General features: G+C 45.8%; 1 protein-coding gene across 1 annotated transcript in view; it reads right to left on the bottom strand.

Annotated features, from left to right (window-relative positions):
- The window catches only part of LOC309547015 (histone-lysine N-methyltransferase SETDB2-like), a gene marked incomplete at its 5' end in the record, with an annotated part of 79,930 nt that overhangs the window by 13,652 nt on the left and 47,911 nt on the right, over positions 1 to 18,367 (bottom strand). Inside the window, 3 exons of the mRNA XM_082246789.1 lie at positions 472 to 580; positions 2,604 to 2,829; positions 17,192 to 17,361. Coding sequence (XP_082102915.1) covers positions 472 to 580; positions 2,604 to 2,829; positions 17,192 to 17,361 — 505 coding nt within the window. The remainder of the gene's footprint in view (positions 1 to 471; positions 581 to 2,603; positions 2,830 to 17,191; positions 17,362 to 18,367) is intronic.

The raw sequence follows: 18,367 nt of genomic DNA, 5'->3' as shown, positions 1-18,367 counted from the left end.
AATGGGAATGCATTAAAATAAGCAAAATTTTATATTTACCTGACTAAAAACAAAATATTTCCCAAATTGTTATTATTTAGTTCCAACTATGATAAATAAAATAGATGCATACCACTATGCGTATGGTTTAATATATTTACTTACCTGTTGCACCTCTGTTCAATTAGAGTAAATCATCTGATAATGGTACTCTAATTGGATCATGAGCATCACGAACTGTTCATTTTGGTAATTTATCTGAATCTGGCCATTGATTTAATCATGTTAAGCTTCAGGGGTAAACATGATTAAATCAATGGCCAGATTCAGATAAAGTAAAGTGCTGAGCCACGACAATCAGTTCTTGATTTACACTTATTCCAAATGTGATAACAGGTACAGTGGGAAGATGGTTTTGGGCCTAAATATTACTGTAATGATCTCATGGAATCTCTTATGCAATTAAACAGTATGGGAATTTTGAAAGGTTACCTTTTCCCTGAGTTGCATTCTGCGCTTCTGGAGAATGGCAGTCTTGGTTTTAGGTCTCCTAACAGATAACAAATCTAGATTTCTTTCATGAGTCCTGCTTATTTTGTTTCTGGGGAAAAAAAAGATATAAAATTATAAAGGACTGTGAATATATACCTAGAACATGGTATTAGCTTTAAAGTGATATTAAAGTGGTTGTAAAGCCACAAGTTTTTTTTACCTTCATGCATGAAGTTTAAAAAACCTTCTATGTGCAATAGCCTCACTTAATAGCCTCACTTAATACTTACCTGAGCCCCCAGTGATGTGCAGGAGAGCCTTGCTTCTCCGGGGACTAGCACTCCTGATTGCGCTTTTGGCAGCAGCGGGAGCCACTGGCTCCTGCTGCTGTCAATCACAGCCAGTGAGCCAATCAAAAGATGTAGGCGGCGGGGCAGGCCGAGCCACGGCTCCGTGGCTCAGCTCGGCTGCCTCCAGAGCAAGCTGCTTGCTGTGGGGGGCACATAGCAGGAGGGAGGGGCCAGGAGGGCCAACGTGGTACCCAAGAAAAGAAGAATCCAGGAAATTAGGGAAAAAAAGATTGTGACTTTGAATGAGGTGCGTGAGAATCACCGGCCTGGGCCAGTGAGAACTCCTAGCCCTTCCCTCCTGCCGAATGCCCCCACAGCAAGCAGCTTGCTATGGGGGAACCTGAGCAGAGCTGCTGCTCTGTGTGTCTATTCAGACACTGAGCAACAGATCGGCCCCGTCCTCTCTCTCGCCTCATTGACTGACCAATTTTGACTGACAACAGCGGAAGCCAATGGCGCCCGCTGCTGTCTCTCAGCCAATGAAGAAGGAGAGTCCTGGACAGCCGAGGCTCTCATACAACATCGCTGGATCGAGATGGGCTCAGGTAAGTATTAGGTAAGTATTTGGGGGGCTGTGGTGGGCTGCTGCACACAGAAGGTTTTCTATCTTAATGCAGAGAATTAAGATAAAAAACCTTCTGCCTTTAGAACCACTTTAATTACATTTGAGTGATATTTGCAGATAACCAACCATACGTATATATACAGCCTGGTATGGAAGTGGTTATACCGGGATCATGGTTGAGGCTACCCCTATCCCTCTGACACAATGAGAGGAACGGATGTTGTTCCTCCAACTGTGTGACAACAGGAAGCAACGAGGATTTAATCACTTCTGGTTTTGACTCGGTGTTCGTGAAGCAGCCATTCAGACCGATCTATGTCTGATCGGCTGCATTCGAGCCACAGGAGATATCTGGGGTCTGTCACTGCCTATTGTAGTCACAAGGGATACATGGAAAACAGACAAGAGGACCTGATCATATTGCCCATGTGAAAGGAGCCTTACACCACTGTGCACAAATCACTGTCCACCAACATTGGTTACAAATTATGTATATTTTTTTGTTTTTTAAAAAAATAATACAGCATAGTACGAGTGTGAATTTAAACAGTACAAATTGTAAGAACATATTGGTATAAGGTACCTTAACACCATACAGTAAGATGGAGGGGGAGGTAATGGAACAACTTATGTATATTAAAGTGGAGTTCTGGACTATTTTGCAACTTTAGTGATTCCTGGAGTGCTCGCTGATCAACAATTGGGCATTTTCAATTTTTCTTTCGGGGGTCCCTTACCTTATTTTCAGGGCATTTTTGATTCCACTTCCTCCTCCCCCCCCCCCTCTGTGGCCACGGCCACCGACATCACTTCTGCCTTTGCATTGCATCCTGGGAGCTGTTTGTCATCACTCCCAGGAGGCTGGAATCAGGAAGAACTCCCAGAACACTCCCTGGAATCAGGAAGAAGGACACAGCAGATTACACTGTGGCTTCAGATGCCCACGTCTAAGATGGCCGCGCCCAGACAGTGTTTTTAAAAGCAAGATTTCGACTAAAATCCAATACTGTACACCTTGTAAGTATGAGAATAGCGGTTCTGTAAAGGGCGATGGATTAGTATTGTAGGGGTATTTTTAGTTAAAAAAAGGTATTTGAGGCCGGAACTCCGCTTTAACAATATTTTCACTTGTCAGTTTCTTTTTTTTTGTGTGTGTGTGATGATTTTCTGACCATGAGGACTAGCAGTAAAATATTTATATTATAAACGATTCACACCTGCTTAGAAAATTTGGTTGAGGACGTGAGCCTGAAGTCACCCGAGTGTCCCTAGGCTTCTGGCTGCTGGAAGAATCTGGTGGCAGATTAGTGACTTCAGAATCAGAGAGGGAAATGGGACGTTTTCTTTTAGAAAAAATGGAAGAGGGCTTATTGTCATCAGGCTGCATTACAGATTTACTAGTATCTTGTGGGTCTACATTTGAGGCTTTCGTTAAAATCCGACCTACAAGAAAAAAAAAAAAGTAATATTTAAAAGGCCTGAATTAATAAAACAGCAGAGGCAAACATAGATGGCATTTACACTTTTTGTTGTCAGATTATATTTTCCATTTCTCACATGCATGCTAAATCTACATTATGGATTTGAACAATAAAGCTGAAGTTTCTGCATGTTTTGCTCCCCCTGGTTTCTCCCCCCTCCATCAACATGCTAATAAAATCACTAAATAAAACCGGTTTTCATTATTTACCTTATTTTGTAATTTAGTAACCTCATCACTAGGTGTCAGTGCTTCTCTATGCAGTGCAGGCAGAGCATGGCTGGCGGGAAGCCAGATATGCTTGTTCACATGAATTGTTAGCACAAACTTTCAAGGCGTAAGTTACTTACATTTCTACAGAACTGAGTTGTAACCCCATTACTTCTTCCCTGAAAAGGGCCGTATGGGAGAACTCTGACACATACCTTATTTTTCAGCTTTTTTGTTAACCTAAACTTTTTTTATTTCACTTCTAGCAGTTAACTGCCTACCTGTGTACCATTTTAGCTTATTCACTGGACTTGTAAACCCAACATTTCATATTCCCGATAATGTGCCTGCTGTACCATGTACTTGAATGAAAAAGTATTCGGTTCTCTTTGTATTGCTTCCTTTGTGTGAAATCCCTGGTGTCCTGCCAGTCCCTCTGCTTTCCTATTAAAAACTGACCACACTAAACAGACGAACACCCTGGGGTTGATTTACAAAAAATGGAGAGTGAAAAATCTAGTGCAGCTGCACATGGTAGCCAATGAGCTTCTAATTTCAGCTTGCCCAATTAGGCTTTGACAATAAAACCTGGAAGACGATTGGTTTACATGCCCCGCTGCACCAGGTTTTGCACTCTCCAGTGTGATTAAATTAACCCCACTGTGATCAGTTCTCTAGGTGTGCTGGCAACTCAGCCTGCTCTCCTCCAATGATCAGACTTGTGCAGACCCCCCCCCCCCCCCGTACAGCCTTTCACTGGGAAACTCAGTGTACTGCTGTTTCTCCTCCTCCAGCTCTTATACAGCTAAGAACAGAGGGAAGGTGATCACCTATAAAAAAGCAGGGGAAAAATGGTGTTTATAATATATAATTTCTATTTTAAACAGAATGGGTTGTTCTACAAGGTGAAGGTTTACAATCACTTTGGGTCTTAATAAAAACAGGAAAAATTGGGGTGTTTCTAAAATTTTTGCCTATATCTAGTGATGTATGTGTATATATATATATATATATATATACACACACACACACACATATACATACACACATATTTAGTTAGTTAGTGTTTGTGTGGTCTCCATCTGATTAGCCCTACATAGAATGATGCATCTAAAAACTAGATTACCCATTTTTAAAAGAAATTGTCTGCTGTCCATTGCAATCCAATAACTTCTAGCTGATCTACTGTATGTAGCTCCATAAATATGAAACAGGGAAGCATAAATATTTGGACCTGCTAGAGCCGTTTTTAATTAGTTTTATTTTGTACAATAAATATATGAATCAGAGACCCACTATTCTGGCTTTAGTTTTCTTTTAAACTCTGTGACTAGATCGAGTTCCTGTGCGATATAACGGAGAGATGGAAAATCCCAGGTGATCTGAAGCTGAAATCCTGTTTGGCTGTGCTGTTGTGGAGCTTGAGAATGACCAAAAATCTAGGAGGAGGAGAAAGAGCTTGGGGCGATTGCTGAGCTATGGGCGATTACCTGGAGAACTGACAAATCAGGAGGTTGTAACAAAAGCATTCACAGAGCTTCAGAAACCCGGGCTTCTGAAACCTAAGAAACCTAAGGTTTCCAGTGACTGCTGAATCTGATGGGTATTTGTGTGTAAGTTACAAAAGTTAGTACACCCCTCACATTTTTGTAAATATTTTATTATATCTTTCCATGTGACAACACTGAAGAAATGACACTTTGCTACAGTGTAAAGTAGTGAGTGTACAGCTTGTATAACAGTGTACATTTGCTGTCCCCTAAAACAACAGCACAGCCATTAATATCTAAACCGCTGGCAACAAAAGGGAGTACACCCTTAAGTTAAAATCTCCAAATTGGGCCCAAAGTGTCAATATTTTGTGTGGCCACCATTATTTCCCAGCACTGCCTTAACCCTCTTGGACATTAAGTTCACTAGAGCTTCACAGGTCTTCCACTCCTCCATGACGACATCACTGAGCTGGTGGATGTTAGAGACCTTGCGCTCCTCCATCTTCCGTTTCAGGATGCCCCACAAATGCTCAATAGGGTTTAGGTCTGGAGACATGCTTGGCCAGTCCACGACCTTTACCCTCAGCTTCTTTAGCAAGGCAGTGGTCATCTTGGAGGCATGTTTGGGGTCGTTATGCTGGAATACTGCCTTGCAGCCCAGTCTTCGAAGGGAGGGGATCATGCTCTGCTTCAGTATGTCACAGTACATGTTGGCATTCATGGTTCCCTCAATGAACTGTAGCTCCCCAGTGCCGGCAGCACTCATGCAACCCCAGACCATGGCACTTCCACCACCATGCTTGACTGTAGGCAAGACACACTTGCCTTTGTACTCTGGTACAAAGTGGTTGCCACACACGCTTGACACCATCTGAACCTCCTCCGAGAGTTCTTTGCCATGAGGTGCCATGTTGAACGTCCAGTGACCAGTATGAGTGAGAGCGATAACACCAAATTTAACACACCTGCTCCCCATTCACACCTGAGACCTTGTAACACTGAGTCACATGACACTGGGGAGGGAAAAATTGGATTTTTGACTTACTGTAAAATCCATTTTTCTGATGTTCATTGACGGACACAGCTCTTCATTCTCATGACCGTAGGGTTATAATGCCCCCTACAGGAGTAGGACACTAGGCAGAGAAAAAAAAAACCCTATGGAGCAGTCCCTGGGGGTATACTCTCACTTTCTGCTATAGGTATTCATTTTTGTAACAAGCAGTGTCAGAAGAAAAAAATCCAAATCAAAAGTTGAGTGGGTGCGGTGTCTGTCAATGAATAGCAGAGTAATTGATTTTATGTAAGTCAAAAATCCCATTTTCTCTTTCTTTCATTGACGGACACAGCTCTTCATCTACATGATCGTAGGGACGTCGCAAAGCAGTGTCAAACATGAGGGACGGGAACAGCAGAAAACAAACCTCCCCAAGGCTAACATAGCCAACCAGGTAACTTGGAGCTCAACTATTAACAAGTGAAGCTCACCTGAAAAAAAACACCCTCAAAAGGAGGACAAGTCCTCTAAATAGCAGCCTGCAAAACTTTGCAGCCAAAAGAAGCATCCGCAGATGCAAACACATCCACTTTATAAAACTTTGTGAATGCGTGTACAGACGACCAGGTGGCCGCCTTGCAAACCTGCGTCACTGGCGACAGATGGCGGAAAGCCCAGGAGGCACCAAGCGCCTGAGTAGAGTGTGCCCTGACAGGGAAAGGAGGGACCTGACACTTAATAGAATAAGCCTGAATCACAGTCTGTCCGATCCATCTGGAAATGGTTGCAGCAGAAGCAATTAGCCCCTTTGCAAGGTCCATCCGTAAAGACAAATAGTGAGTCTGACTTTCAAAACGACTTTGTAGCTGCCAGGCACCCTAATTTCCCGAACCACATCCAGGGAATGCAAGGCAACTTCCTTATGATGCTTAGGCTTGGGATACAGGGAGGGCAACACAATGTCTTCACTCAGATGAAAAATCGGAGACGACCTTTGAAAGGAACGATGGACATGGCCAAAAGATCCACCTTATCCCTGTGAACCACTAGGTAAGGTGAATGGCAATACAGCGCCGCCAGCTCAGACACCCTGCAGGCAGAAGTAATAGCCACCAAAAAGGTCACCTTTTTGGACAACGTAAGCAGGGAAATCTCCCGAATATTTTCAAAGGGAGGTTTCTGGAGAACTGACAACACCAAATTGAGGTCCCACGGTGGCAATGGAGACCGCACCGGAGGAAGCATGTGCCTCACTCCCTGGAGAAAGGTACACATCAAGGAGTGTCTGGCCAATGGACATTGAAAGAAAATTGCCAAGGCCGAGACCTGGCCATTGATGGTACTCAAGGCAAGACACTGCTCGACTCCTCGCTAGAGAAAGGCCAAGATCCGAGTCACCGAAAAGTAGCGAGGGTGAACCTGTAGGGATTCACACCATGCAATGTATGTCTTCCAAGTACCATGGTAAATCTTCTTAGAGGAAGATTTTCTAGCTTTTAAAAGCGTAGGAATCACAGATTCAGACAACCCTCTATCCTTCAAAACTTGGCTTTCAACAGCAGCCATCAAAGCCAGCGACTGTAAAGCAGGACGGAAGATCGGTCCTTGGGACAGCAGATCTTCCCTGAGAGGAAATCTCCAAGGAGTATTGGCCACCAGCTGTACCAGATCAGCGTACCAAGACCAGCGAGGCCAGTCTGGAGCCACTAGGATGACCGGAATCCTTCCGTCTCGATCCTGCGCAGGAGTCTCGCAAGAAGCTTGAGAGGAGGAAATGAGTATATTAGACTATACTGACTCCAGGGAACCACTAAGGCATCTGTGGCATCGATTAGAAGATCCCGAGACTGTGCCACAAACCTCTGTACTTTTCTGTTGTGACAAAAGGCCAAAAAATCCACCTCGGGAGTCGCCCAGAGACACAACTGATGCAACACCTCCGGATGAAGTGACCATTCTCCTTGGTCTAATGCCTGTCGACAGATAGTCCACCTGCCAATTTTCCACTCTTGAAAGAGCACAGCAGAGAGGGCTGGAACAATTCGTTCTGCCCACCTTAGAATGCCAGATACTTACAAGCGGCCACAACACTTCTTGTGCCTCCTTGGTGCCTTTTGCTAGCCCGTTTGCCCAGGACCAAATCTACTTTGGACACCAAGGCCTCCAGGACCGCCGACAGTGCAGATAGTTGTTGGGCCCTGGGGGGCCCCTCGCAGCCTCTGAGAGGGGGTCAGGTGGTGAAACATGCTCCATAAATGAAGAGGGGAACCTATAAAAATGAGCATAAAACACTGCAAAAAGCGACACCCCACGCGCCGTGGCACTACAAGGCCCAGCACAGACCACTGCAAAAGCAGGAAGGGGGGGATGGGGGGCACAGGCCGCAATAGACCTTGGAGGGGGGGGGTCCGTGGGTCTGACCATCCCAGGGGGGGGGGGGGGGGGCCCACGTCCACCCCAAACCCACCAGGGGTAGAGGGGGGCAGCTACTTACCACACCAGGAACAGGGTAGGCACTGCCCTGGACGGGAAACCGCTTCATTGTAATGTGGATGCTTTCGGCCAGAAGGAAAGCAGAGGAACGATTTCGTATGTGCCCTCACGAGCCATTTAACTCGCAGGCAAGCCCCCATCTAGTGGGGCTATGCCACGGGCGACCTAGCGCAGAGCTGTGGTCTGAATGTGCTCGCTCGCTGGCCGGACTGTGGGGACCCTAAGGATCTAGATTATGCGTTGTATCGCCCAGTCCGGCACTTGATTGTAGATTCTCACAGGAACAAAATAATAAAAAGGAGGAAAAAAATTCCATTTGCTAGTCCCAGCAAGGAACTAGGTCCTTACTCCTGACTAGACAGAAGAAACTGAATACATATAACAGGAAGTGGGAGTATACCCCCAGGGACTGCCCCATAGGTGTGCTCAAGCTTTTTTCTCTGCCTAGTGTCCTACTCCTGTAGGGGGCAGTATAACCTATGGTCATGAAGATGAAGAGCTGTGTCAGTCAATAAACAAAAGAGAAATGGCTAATTGGGCCCAATTTGGACATTTTCACTTAGGGGTGCACTCACTTTTGTTGCCAGCGGTTTAGATATTAATGGCTGTGGGTTGAGTTATTTTGAGGGGACAGCAAGTTTACACTGTTATACAAGCTGTACACTCACTACTTTACATTGTAGCAAAGTGGAATTTCTTCAGTGTTGTCACATGAAAAGATATAATAAAATATTTACAAAATGTGAGGGGTGTACTCTCTTTTGTGAGATACTTTAAATTACAGCTGTCTGAGTACTATAATCAATTAATGCGGGTTGCATAATCATCTACATATGTGCATGCTCCGTCTGTGTGTACCTTAATAAAAAATAAAAAACAACATTTAACTGCTATTACAAGGGGTCCGACAAGCAACCCCCCCCCCCCCCCCCACTCCTTATAGCATTGGGCAGGTGACCAATACTATTTACGGAGTCTATTAGATCTCTAAAAACACCCTTGCTCTCTGCCTAAGCAGATCAATCATCAACGGTTCTATAACTGCTCTTTGCCTGGCCAGAGTAGAAGGCTTTTTGGAGCCATTAATTACAGCAGATACCAGGGAAAGGATTTCCTTGCTTTAAAGCCACCCAGATTCAATCTAAATTAAGGTCAACTCTGGTATTGCTGTGAGTTGTTTGAACCCTTTCACTCCCATGAAGAGACACATCCTTGGCAGCAAAAGCATTAAAGAATAGGTTCACTTTTTAAATAAATGCACATCTGTTTTGCAGGTAAAAAAAAAAATGCATTTTTATTAGGAGCCTAATCCTGCAATCTCAGGCTCCTGCGGACTGTCAGTGTATCTTTCTGGTACCCCGTACGGGCAGGCAGTTACTGAATGACAAGAAGAATCAAATAACTACCAACAGTGCTCATTAGTGCCCTGGTAGTTCACTGAGAACTGCAAGCTGCCAGCCACAATGGCTGACGGTAGTTGTAGTTCCCCCATTCACAGAACTCTGAATAAATGAGGCGGCTGGGTGGGCAGAGCCCCACATGGACGCATTTTTTACATTTGTGACAGCAGATGTGGGGTGAAGATTCCCAGACCACGGTAACAATGGAGACTGGGGGGAGGTTGCAGGGGCTGCACAGTTAGAACATGTTACACCCTAAATATGGATGTAACATTTTACTAAAGGTGAACTTTTTATTTAAATGCCAATTGATATCATTATATTCCCTCCGTTATGTTAAAGTATTACTCTATAGCATGACCATCATTTTTATATGAACCTAAGGCTTTTGCATACCCAGCGACATCATCACAATGGTGTACATAGTTTGTGTAGAAGCAAAGTTGTGGAATGAGTCCAGCAGGTCCACCCACTACAGGATGCACAAAGAGAGCGCTTCCCTTTTTAGAAGAAGCTCATATACAAAGCTAACGTTTCATAATAGACTACTGCAAAGATCTGGTAGAAATATACACTGAAACTGAAGTAAGAATACACACACCTTTTATTTAGACAAATATTTTCTTATCCTAGCATTCAGCTTTTATAGTGTCCACTGGCTTGAGAGTACCGAAGCAAGTGGAGTGGTAAAGCGTTTGTTACCCTAAAAAAATGGATTTTTGTAAGATCTTACCGTAAAATCCTTTTCTCTTAAGCTCATTGACAGACGTAGTCTTCTTGATTCTCAAGAGCTGGGTTATGTTGTCTCCGCAGGAGTAGGACTAGGCAGAAAGACAAAATGTTCTGGCTCCACCTTAGGGGCAGTCCCTGAGGGTATATCCTCCCTCTCTCTGCTACAGGGAATCAGTTCTGTTTTAAAGCAGTACAGAGAATTTAACCCAACCCAACTCAATGATAGAGGGGCGGGTACTACGTCTGTCAATGAGCTTAAGAGAAAAGGATTTTACGGTAAGATCTTACAAAAATCCATTTTTCTCTATCGCTCATTGACAGACGTAGTCTTCTTGATTCTCAAGAGCTGGGACATCCAGAAGCAGTGCCACAAATGAGGGGTGGGATTGACAAAATCAAATCCAATCTAGAAGGCCCAACCGGTGCCAAACTAGAAGTTTTAAAGGCTCATTATAAACAAAGAATGAGACTAAAGAAAAATTTTCCAACGGAAAAAACCCTCGAGGTAGACCACTGGTCTCCTCAAATTGCGGCCTGCAAAACCTTGCGGCCAAACGAGGCATCAGACGATGCCATTACATCAACTTTATAATGTTTAGTAAAGGTATGCACCGACGACCAGGTAGCCGCCTTGCACACCTGGACCACTGACGCCTGATGGCGAAAGGCCCATGACGCACTAAGTGCCCGAGTGGAGTGCGCCTTAACAGGGAACGGGGGCTCCCGACCCTTAATAGAATAAGCCTGTACTACCGTCTGTCTGATCCATCTGGAAATGGTCGCGGCAGATGCAGGCAACCCCTTTTTGGGTCCATCTGGGATCACAAAAAGTGAATCCGTCTTGCGAAACGAGTCTGTCGTTTTCAAGTATACCCTGATCGCCCGGACCACATCCAAGGAGTGTAAAGCAAACTCCCGAGGATGACTGGGCTTAGGACACAGGGAAGGTAATACAATTTCTTCATTCAGATGAAATTCTGAAACCACTTTTGGTAGGAAGGATGGATTCGGACGAAGAACCACTTTATCTCTATGAACCACCAGATATGGTGAACGACAAGATAATGCGGCCAGTTCTGACACCCTGCGTGCAGAAGTAATAGCCACCAAGAAGGCCACCTTCTGGGACAACGTAGGTAGAGGAATCTCCCTAATATCTTCAAAGGGAGGTTTCTGAAGAACCGACAACACTAAATTAAGATCCCAGGGGGGTAACGGCGCGTGCACTGGCGGAGCCAGATGTCGCACCCCCTGGATGAAATTCCGCACCAAGGAATGAGTAGCCAAAGGCTTCTGAAAGAAGATGGCTAGTGCTGAGACCTGACCCTTGATAGTACTCAAGGCCAGTTTCTGCTCAACCCCTTGTTGCAGAAAAGCCAATATTCGACTAATCGAATAAGACCGAGGACGGAACCCCAAAGGTTCACACCATGCAATGTAGGACTTCCATGTGCGATGATAAATCTTTCTGGAAGTCGCTTTCCTTGCTTCAACTAGAGTAGGAATAACTGAAGCTGACAAACCTTTGTCCTTCAGCACCTGGGTCTCAATAGCCAGGCCGTTAAAGCCAGCGATCGTAAAGCAGGATGGAAGATCGGTCCCTGAGACAGTAGATCCTCCCTGAGAGGAAGTCTCCACGGGACGTCCGCCACCAGTCTGACCATGTCGGCGTACCAAGCTCGACGAGGCCAGTCCGGAGCTACCAGAATTACTGGAATTCCTTCCTCCTCTATCCTGCGAAGAAGTCTTGGCAGTAACGCGAGAGGAGGGAAGGCATACATTAGCTGGTATTGCCCCCACGGGGCGATCAGTGCGTCTGCGGTTTCTGCTAGAGGATCGCGGGAGCGAGCCACGAATCTCTGAACTTTCCTGTTGAATCGTGATGCCAACAGATCCACATCCGGGGTGCCCCACCGTAGGCACAACTGGTGGAAAACGTCTGGATGGAGGGACCATTCCCCCTGATCCAGAGTCTGACGGCTGAGATAATCTGCCTGCCAATTCTCCACCCCCGGAATGAACACCGCAGAGATTGCTGGAACAAATCGTTCCGCCCAGCGAAGAATGCAAGCCACTTCTTTGGCCGCTCGGACACTCTTGGTGCCCCCCTGATGATTGACATAAGCCACGGCCGTGGCATTGTCCGACTGGATCCGAACCGGGCTGCCCTGGAGCTGCTCGGTCCAGTGAATCAGACAAAGTCTGATCGCTCTCAGTTCCAATACATTTATCGGTAACCTGGATTCTTCCGGGGACCAAAGTCCCTGGACAGATAACTGACCGAGAATTCCTCCCCATCCGGATAGACTGGCATCCGTGGTCACTATCGTCCAATATATTGGCAGAAATGACTTTCCCTGGCTGAGCATTGGAGACCGAAGCCACCAGACCAGAGACTCTCTGGTCTGTTTGCTCAATCGGATCTGATTGTCCAGGGATTCCGGATTCCGATTCCATCTGAGAAGAATCTCTTGCTGAAGAATTCGGGTATGGGACTGGGCAAATGGGACTGCTTCGAATGAAGCCACCATCAACCCCAGAACCCTCATGCAAGTCCGAAGGGAAGACCAGCTGTTGGACAGTAACAACTGGACTGCTGATTGAATCTTTCGGAGTTTCCCTACCGGAAGAAAAACTCTTGTCTTGACTGTGTCTAAAATTAGACCCAGATATTCGAGCCTCTGGGTGGGAACCAGAAATGACTTTTGCTGGTTCACCAGCCACCCGAATTCCTGTAAAGAAATCATAGTAATTTCTATGTTTTGTAGCAAGGTCTGAGGAGACTCTGCATGAAGCAGAAGATCGTCTAGGTAACCAAGGATCGATATGCCTCTTTGGCGCAGAAGTGCCAACATTGGGGCCAACACCTTTGTGAAGACCCGCGGAGCCGTGGCGAGACCGAAAGGTAACGCCACAAACTGATAGTGGTTCTCTTCTACGGAAAAGCGTAGAAACCGCTGATGTCCTGCGAAAATGGGAATGTGAAGATAGGCGTCCTTGATGTCTATGGACGCTAGGACATCCCCTGGATGCAGGAAGGCTGCTACTGTGCGAATGGACTCCATTCTGAATCTTCTTATGTTGACAAAAGAATTGAGTGCTCTTAAGTCCAGAATTGGACGCACTTTGCCCTCTTTCCTGGGTATTGTAAATAGGTTTGAATAAAACCCTTGAAACCGTTCTGTCCAAGGAACGTGGACTGCCACTCCTTGTTGTAGTAAATCTGTGACTGCTCTCCGCAGATCTTCTAAACGATCTGAGGATAGTCGGATATTGGAAGGGAAGAATCGCGCCGGTGGGAGAGATCGAAACTCGATCTTGTACCCTGACCTTATGACTTCGCAAACCCATTTGTCCGGGATTCTGGAAAGCCATGGATCCGGGAACCGGCGAAGACGTCCCCCCACCCCAGTTATGGGTGGGGGCGCACCTTCAGGCTTTGGATGGTTTATCTTCAGGTCTGGAGGGGGCGGGCTTTTGCTTGCCCGACCAACGACCCCTGACGCCTCCTGCAGGAGCTTTGGAGGACTTAGTTTTTTCACCCGCGGGACGAAAAAACCTCTTGTGAGCAGAAAAAGAAGGCCCTCGTCTTTGAAGAGTTCCTCTACCTTTAAAATTTTGCGGTAAAAAGGTGCTCTTTCCACCCGTGAGATCTTTAATGATCTCATCTAAGTTGGCTCCAAATAGACGCTCTCCTGAAAAGGGGATATTAGCCAATGCTTTTTTGGAACCTTGGTCAGCTAACCAACCTTTTAGCCACAGTGTACGCCTGAGAACCACTGCTGAGACTGATGCTCGCGCCAATAATGGAGTGGCGTCTAACGCCGCATCACACACAAACTGTAACCCCTGTATCATTTGTTCCAACAAATCTGATACCGCCTGAGGGACCTCTTCTAAGTCCCGGCATAACCACTTGGTCCATTCAGTTACAGCCTGCGAAACCAGACCAATAGCTATTATAGGTCTGAAAGCTGATCCAATCAAGGAAAACATGGTGCGAGACATAGCTTCTATCTTGCGCTCCACTGGATCTTTAAAAGACGGAGCGTCTTCTAAAGGAATAACCGTGGCTTTATTCAATCTAGCAATTGGTGAATCCACCACAGGTGGTTCTGTCCATTTCTTAATAAGGGTTTCCTCAAACGGATAACGCCTGTCAATGCGTTTAGAAATAGTAAAAGTGCGTTTTGGCAGACGCCATTCTTCTTCGATTGGATTGCCAAAACATTTGGGCAATGGAAAAACCTTCGCCACTTTGATGCGTTTTTTAGTCCCAAAAGGGATTTCAGCTTCAGCTATTTCCGAAGGAATACCCTGTAACCTTAAGGTCTCTTGAACAGATACAATGAGTGCGTTTACCAACGCTTCCTCTCGGGCTATGGCGGATGCCGAAACATCCTCCTCACTGTCTGAAGAGACAGGACCCGAGACACCAATCCCAGATGAAGTACCTGCAACTGCAGAAATGGGCTCAGAGTCTGAATCCGAGGTTTCAGATAATAAGGGGTTAGGCGGGGGTCGCTTTCTTGCGCCCTGTCCCTGACAAGCCACTTCCACCCGGGACACAAAAGTTTCCATAATAGCTGACAATGATTCAATTGTCAATGGGGTGCTGGAGGATCCGCAGACCCCTCGAGGGGATCCGGAGGAGATACATGAGTGTCAGGGTCCATGTTAATTCAGGACACCTTTGCCAGCAAAACAAAAAAACTTTTTTTTTTTTTTTTTTTTGTGTCTCTCCCCCTAGCGCAATAGCGCCCCTCAGAGTACCTGCTTCTCGATCCCACAGAGAGAGAGAGGGACCCCCAAGGCTCACCAACCGATGCAGTGCAGTTTCCAACCAACTGCAGTCAGCGTCTGTCTTACACAGACTGGAAGGAGCTGTTTGCTTTTTCCCGGGTAGAAGGACGTGGCTCCGCCCCCTGTGTACGCCTTCCGGCGTTCCCAGCTCTCCACGAGGTAGCTGGGCTCACAAAACATGGCCGCCCCCATAGAAGAGACATAAGACTCCAAAAACATGGCGGCCGGCGTGACCTGAGGACATACATGCATTTGGTCTACGGCAAAATGGCGGCGGACCGCCGAAATCGTTTTCCCAGCACATCCACCTGCATCTCTGCTAAGAGGCGATATATGGATCTACAGGAGATACACTACACATAAGGTAGGATTATACCTCCTATGTCTGCTGTAATGTTACAGTCTGCTGGGTAGAGTGTTAGCTCTTAAACCAAGTCCACTTCCCACAAACACATGCTGTATTACAAGGGGGACTTGTAAGTATCAGATATATACTGACCATATATGGAGGGGCCCATAATACATACTGCCTCATATCGAGGAAAAAAAGGGAACGTTTACTCACCATACCGAACCGACAGGCACCCTCTCTTCACAATACCCTCTCCACCGGGGTGGGGGTTTGTGGACCACTCCGGACGCCTCGACTCTCTGGTTCCTGGCGTCCAAGCGAGACTTTTAACTCGCAAGGTCAGTCCCTGCACTGGGACTCCGTCGCGGCCGATCCAGCGCGGAGCTCTGGTCTGCACGCGCTCGTAGGCAGAAACCGGGGTGACCACTGGATCTCAACATCCAGCCCGTCGCCCGGCCCCGCATACTTACTTGAATGTGTCGCGGCCGACCAAGCGCAATGCCATGGTCTGCGCGCGCTCGTAGGCCGGCTGGGGTGACCACAAGTGTCGCCCAGTCCGGCATTTTTGCTTGAAGATCTCACAGGAAAAAACACCGGAGAAAACTACCTAAAAAATGTCTTTTTCTTAAAGAAAAAAGTCTTGCCAGGACCAAAAGATCCCAGCAAGGAACTTAGGTCCTTACTCCTGACTAGACAGAAAAAAACTGATTCCCTGTAGCAGAGAGAGGGAGGATATACCCTCAGGGACTGCCCCTAAGGTGGAGCCAGAACGTTTTGTCTTTCTGCCTAGTCCTACTCCTGCGGAGACAACATAACCCAGCTCTTGAGAATCAAGAAGACTACGTCTGTCAATGAGCGATAGAGAAAAAAGCATGTTCCTTTAAAGCCTGTTATACAGCACAGTGTTTGTGCTGTGTAATTTGCTCCCTGTATCACCTGAAATTCCTGGCTGATCCTGCCTGGTTCTGCCCCCTTCTTTGTAAACTGACCACAGTTTATCATGGCTGCTGAGCCCTGACATTGGGGTCAGTTTACATCATCCGCAACCTTCCTTTCTGCTATCCCCCGTCCTCTCCCCACTCCCCTCCCTGCCTGTCAGCTAGTGACAGTGTCCGCCCCTCCACTCTTGTGGCTAATATAACTATTATATTTTTTACATAATCCTTGGTTTCTTAATCCTGTGTGCTTTTTATAAAAAAATGCCATCTATAACTGATGTCAGAGCGCCACTCACGTGACTGGCTGGCCTGTCTCCTCCTTTTCAACTGACGTAAGTGGGAGATTCTTAGTCCCCTCCTGCTGCAGCTGTCAGATGGAGGGAGGAATAAGATGGTGGGTCACGTGAACACTCTGAAATCAGGTATAGACAGCATTTTTTTTTATAAAACCCACACAGGATTAGGAAACAGAGAAGATTATATAAAAAGTATAAAGTAGCTTAACAACCACTTTAAGCACCTTTGTAAAGCACATTGCTATGGTTTGTAGATCTGCTATATTTATTTTTAAGCAGCTGTTTTGCCATGGTGAGGGACCATACCACTAATTATAAATGCTGACCTTAACTTTAAAAAAATATGACAATGAACAGGACTATGCGGAGTATAAATAGAAGGTTTCCACAAGCAAGTTTTATGTATTTTTTCTCAGTTTGATGGTACTTCTAGAACTCTGTGCATATACTGTATGTGCGTGGCATTACTACACACTATGGGGAAAAAAAAACACTGTGTGAATACACTCCTGTTAATCTAATCTTAATATAATTCTTGATGTAAGAAATAAAATTGAAGAATCAAATACAAGAAAACGGACATCCTGAATACTGTTACAGATGCAACTTGCCTGCATAGATGCATACAAATGTCCCTTTGTCAAGATCGTCCAGGCATCGCACCCCCCAGCCTCTCTCTTTGGTTTTGTACACCTGAAGTCGGACTTGAAGACCGTGCTGTACAAGCCGGTTCTGACACATCCTTCGATCACATTTACAAGATACATTACATTCATACAGCCTGCAGTGGAAAAAAAAAAATATTAAGTCCAGTGATTTCTGTATGTTCCCATTTCAAACATTCTACTACATGGAACAGTTGACCTTTACAGAGAAAAGATTCTCACATATCTTACATAGCATATAATATTTCATTTTAATTCATTTTTCACAGTCATAACTATAAAAAGCAATCAACGTTGCCTTATGTACAGTCTCATTAACATTTTATTTAGGGACCTTTTACACAGACATTTCGTCTGTCTGTTTTTTCATCCATCCGCGAACGGATGAAAACCAGCAAATGGATACTCATCCATTTACATCCGTGTCAGTTTAGGAAACAGACCTAAAATGGATGTTAACAGACAAAGGTCTGTTTTTGAATTGGTTGTTAGAAGCTGACACCCTCCAGGGGTTTTCAAACAACCAGTGACTCATCCCTGGTAAAACAAAAGAGCTGCAAATAAAATAATTGGCGTGAGGTTATCCCCACTCCCCCTTCTGTTTCGGGTCTGGTATGGATTTAGGGGGTGAAACATCATGGTGTAATGTTCCGGTACCTTTGGTACCCTAAATTACACTTTCCACAAGTGTATGCGCCCCACCATTTACTTTTGGAAAGGTGCGCATACACCTTTAAGACTGGAGCTGTCATCACCCAGCGCCGGACTAGATGGCTATTTAAAGCGCCGGTTCTCACTCACATGTGTTCGTTCAAACACCCTTACCTGGATGCTAACCTTGCTTGAAGCTTCCATGCTTGCAAGCTTACTTCGCTGACGGAACCTCGCTGCGCTGATCCCTGTATCCCGCTACTGGATCATCCGCCTCTCCTGAACCACCCTTCGGCTGTATCGCTAATAGTGCTAAGTACCCCGCAGGGGAATTCTCTATAAACTTATACTAAGCTTACACTATCTAGCTCTGCATAGTAAAGACTGTTTATCACATCTGCATAACTAGATTGCTAGCTCTTGAGACTACTGCTACTTTTCTGCACTGGGTTGATCTCTTTTGTATGTCCA

The sequence above is a fragment of the Pelophylax lessonae genome (assembly GCF_965119305.1).
Source record: "Pelophylax lessonae genome assembly, chromosome: 2".
Lineage (NCBI taxonomy): Eukaryota > Metazoa > Chordata > Amphibia > Anura > Ranidae > Pelophylax > Pelophylax lessonae.
This window is presented reverse-complemented; position numbering and strand designations above follow the sequence as displayed.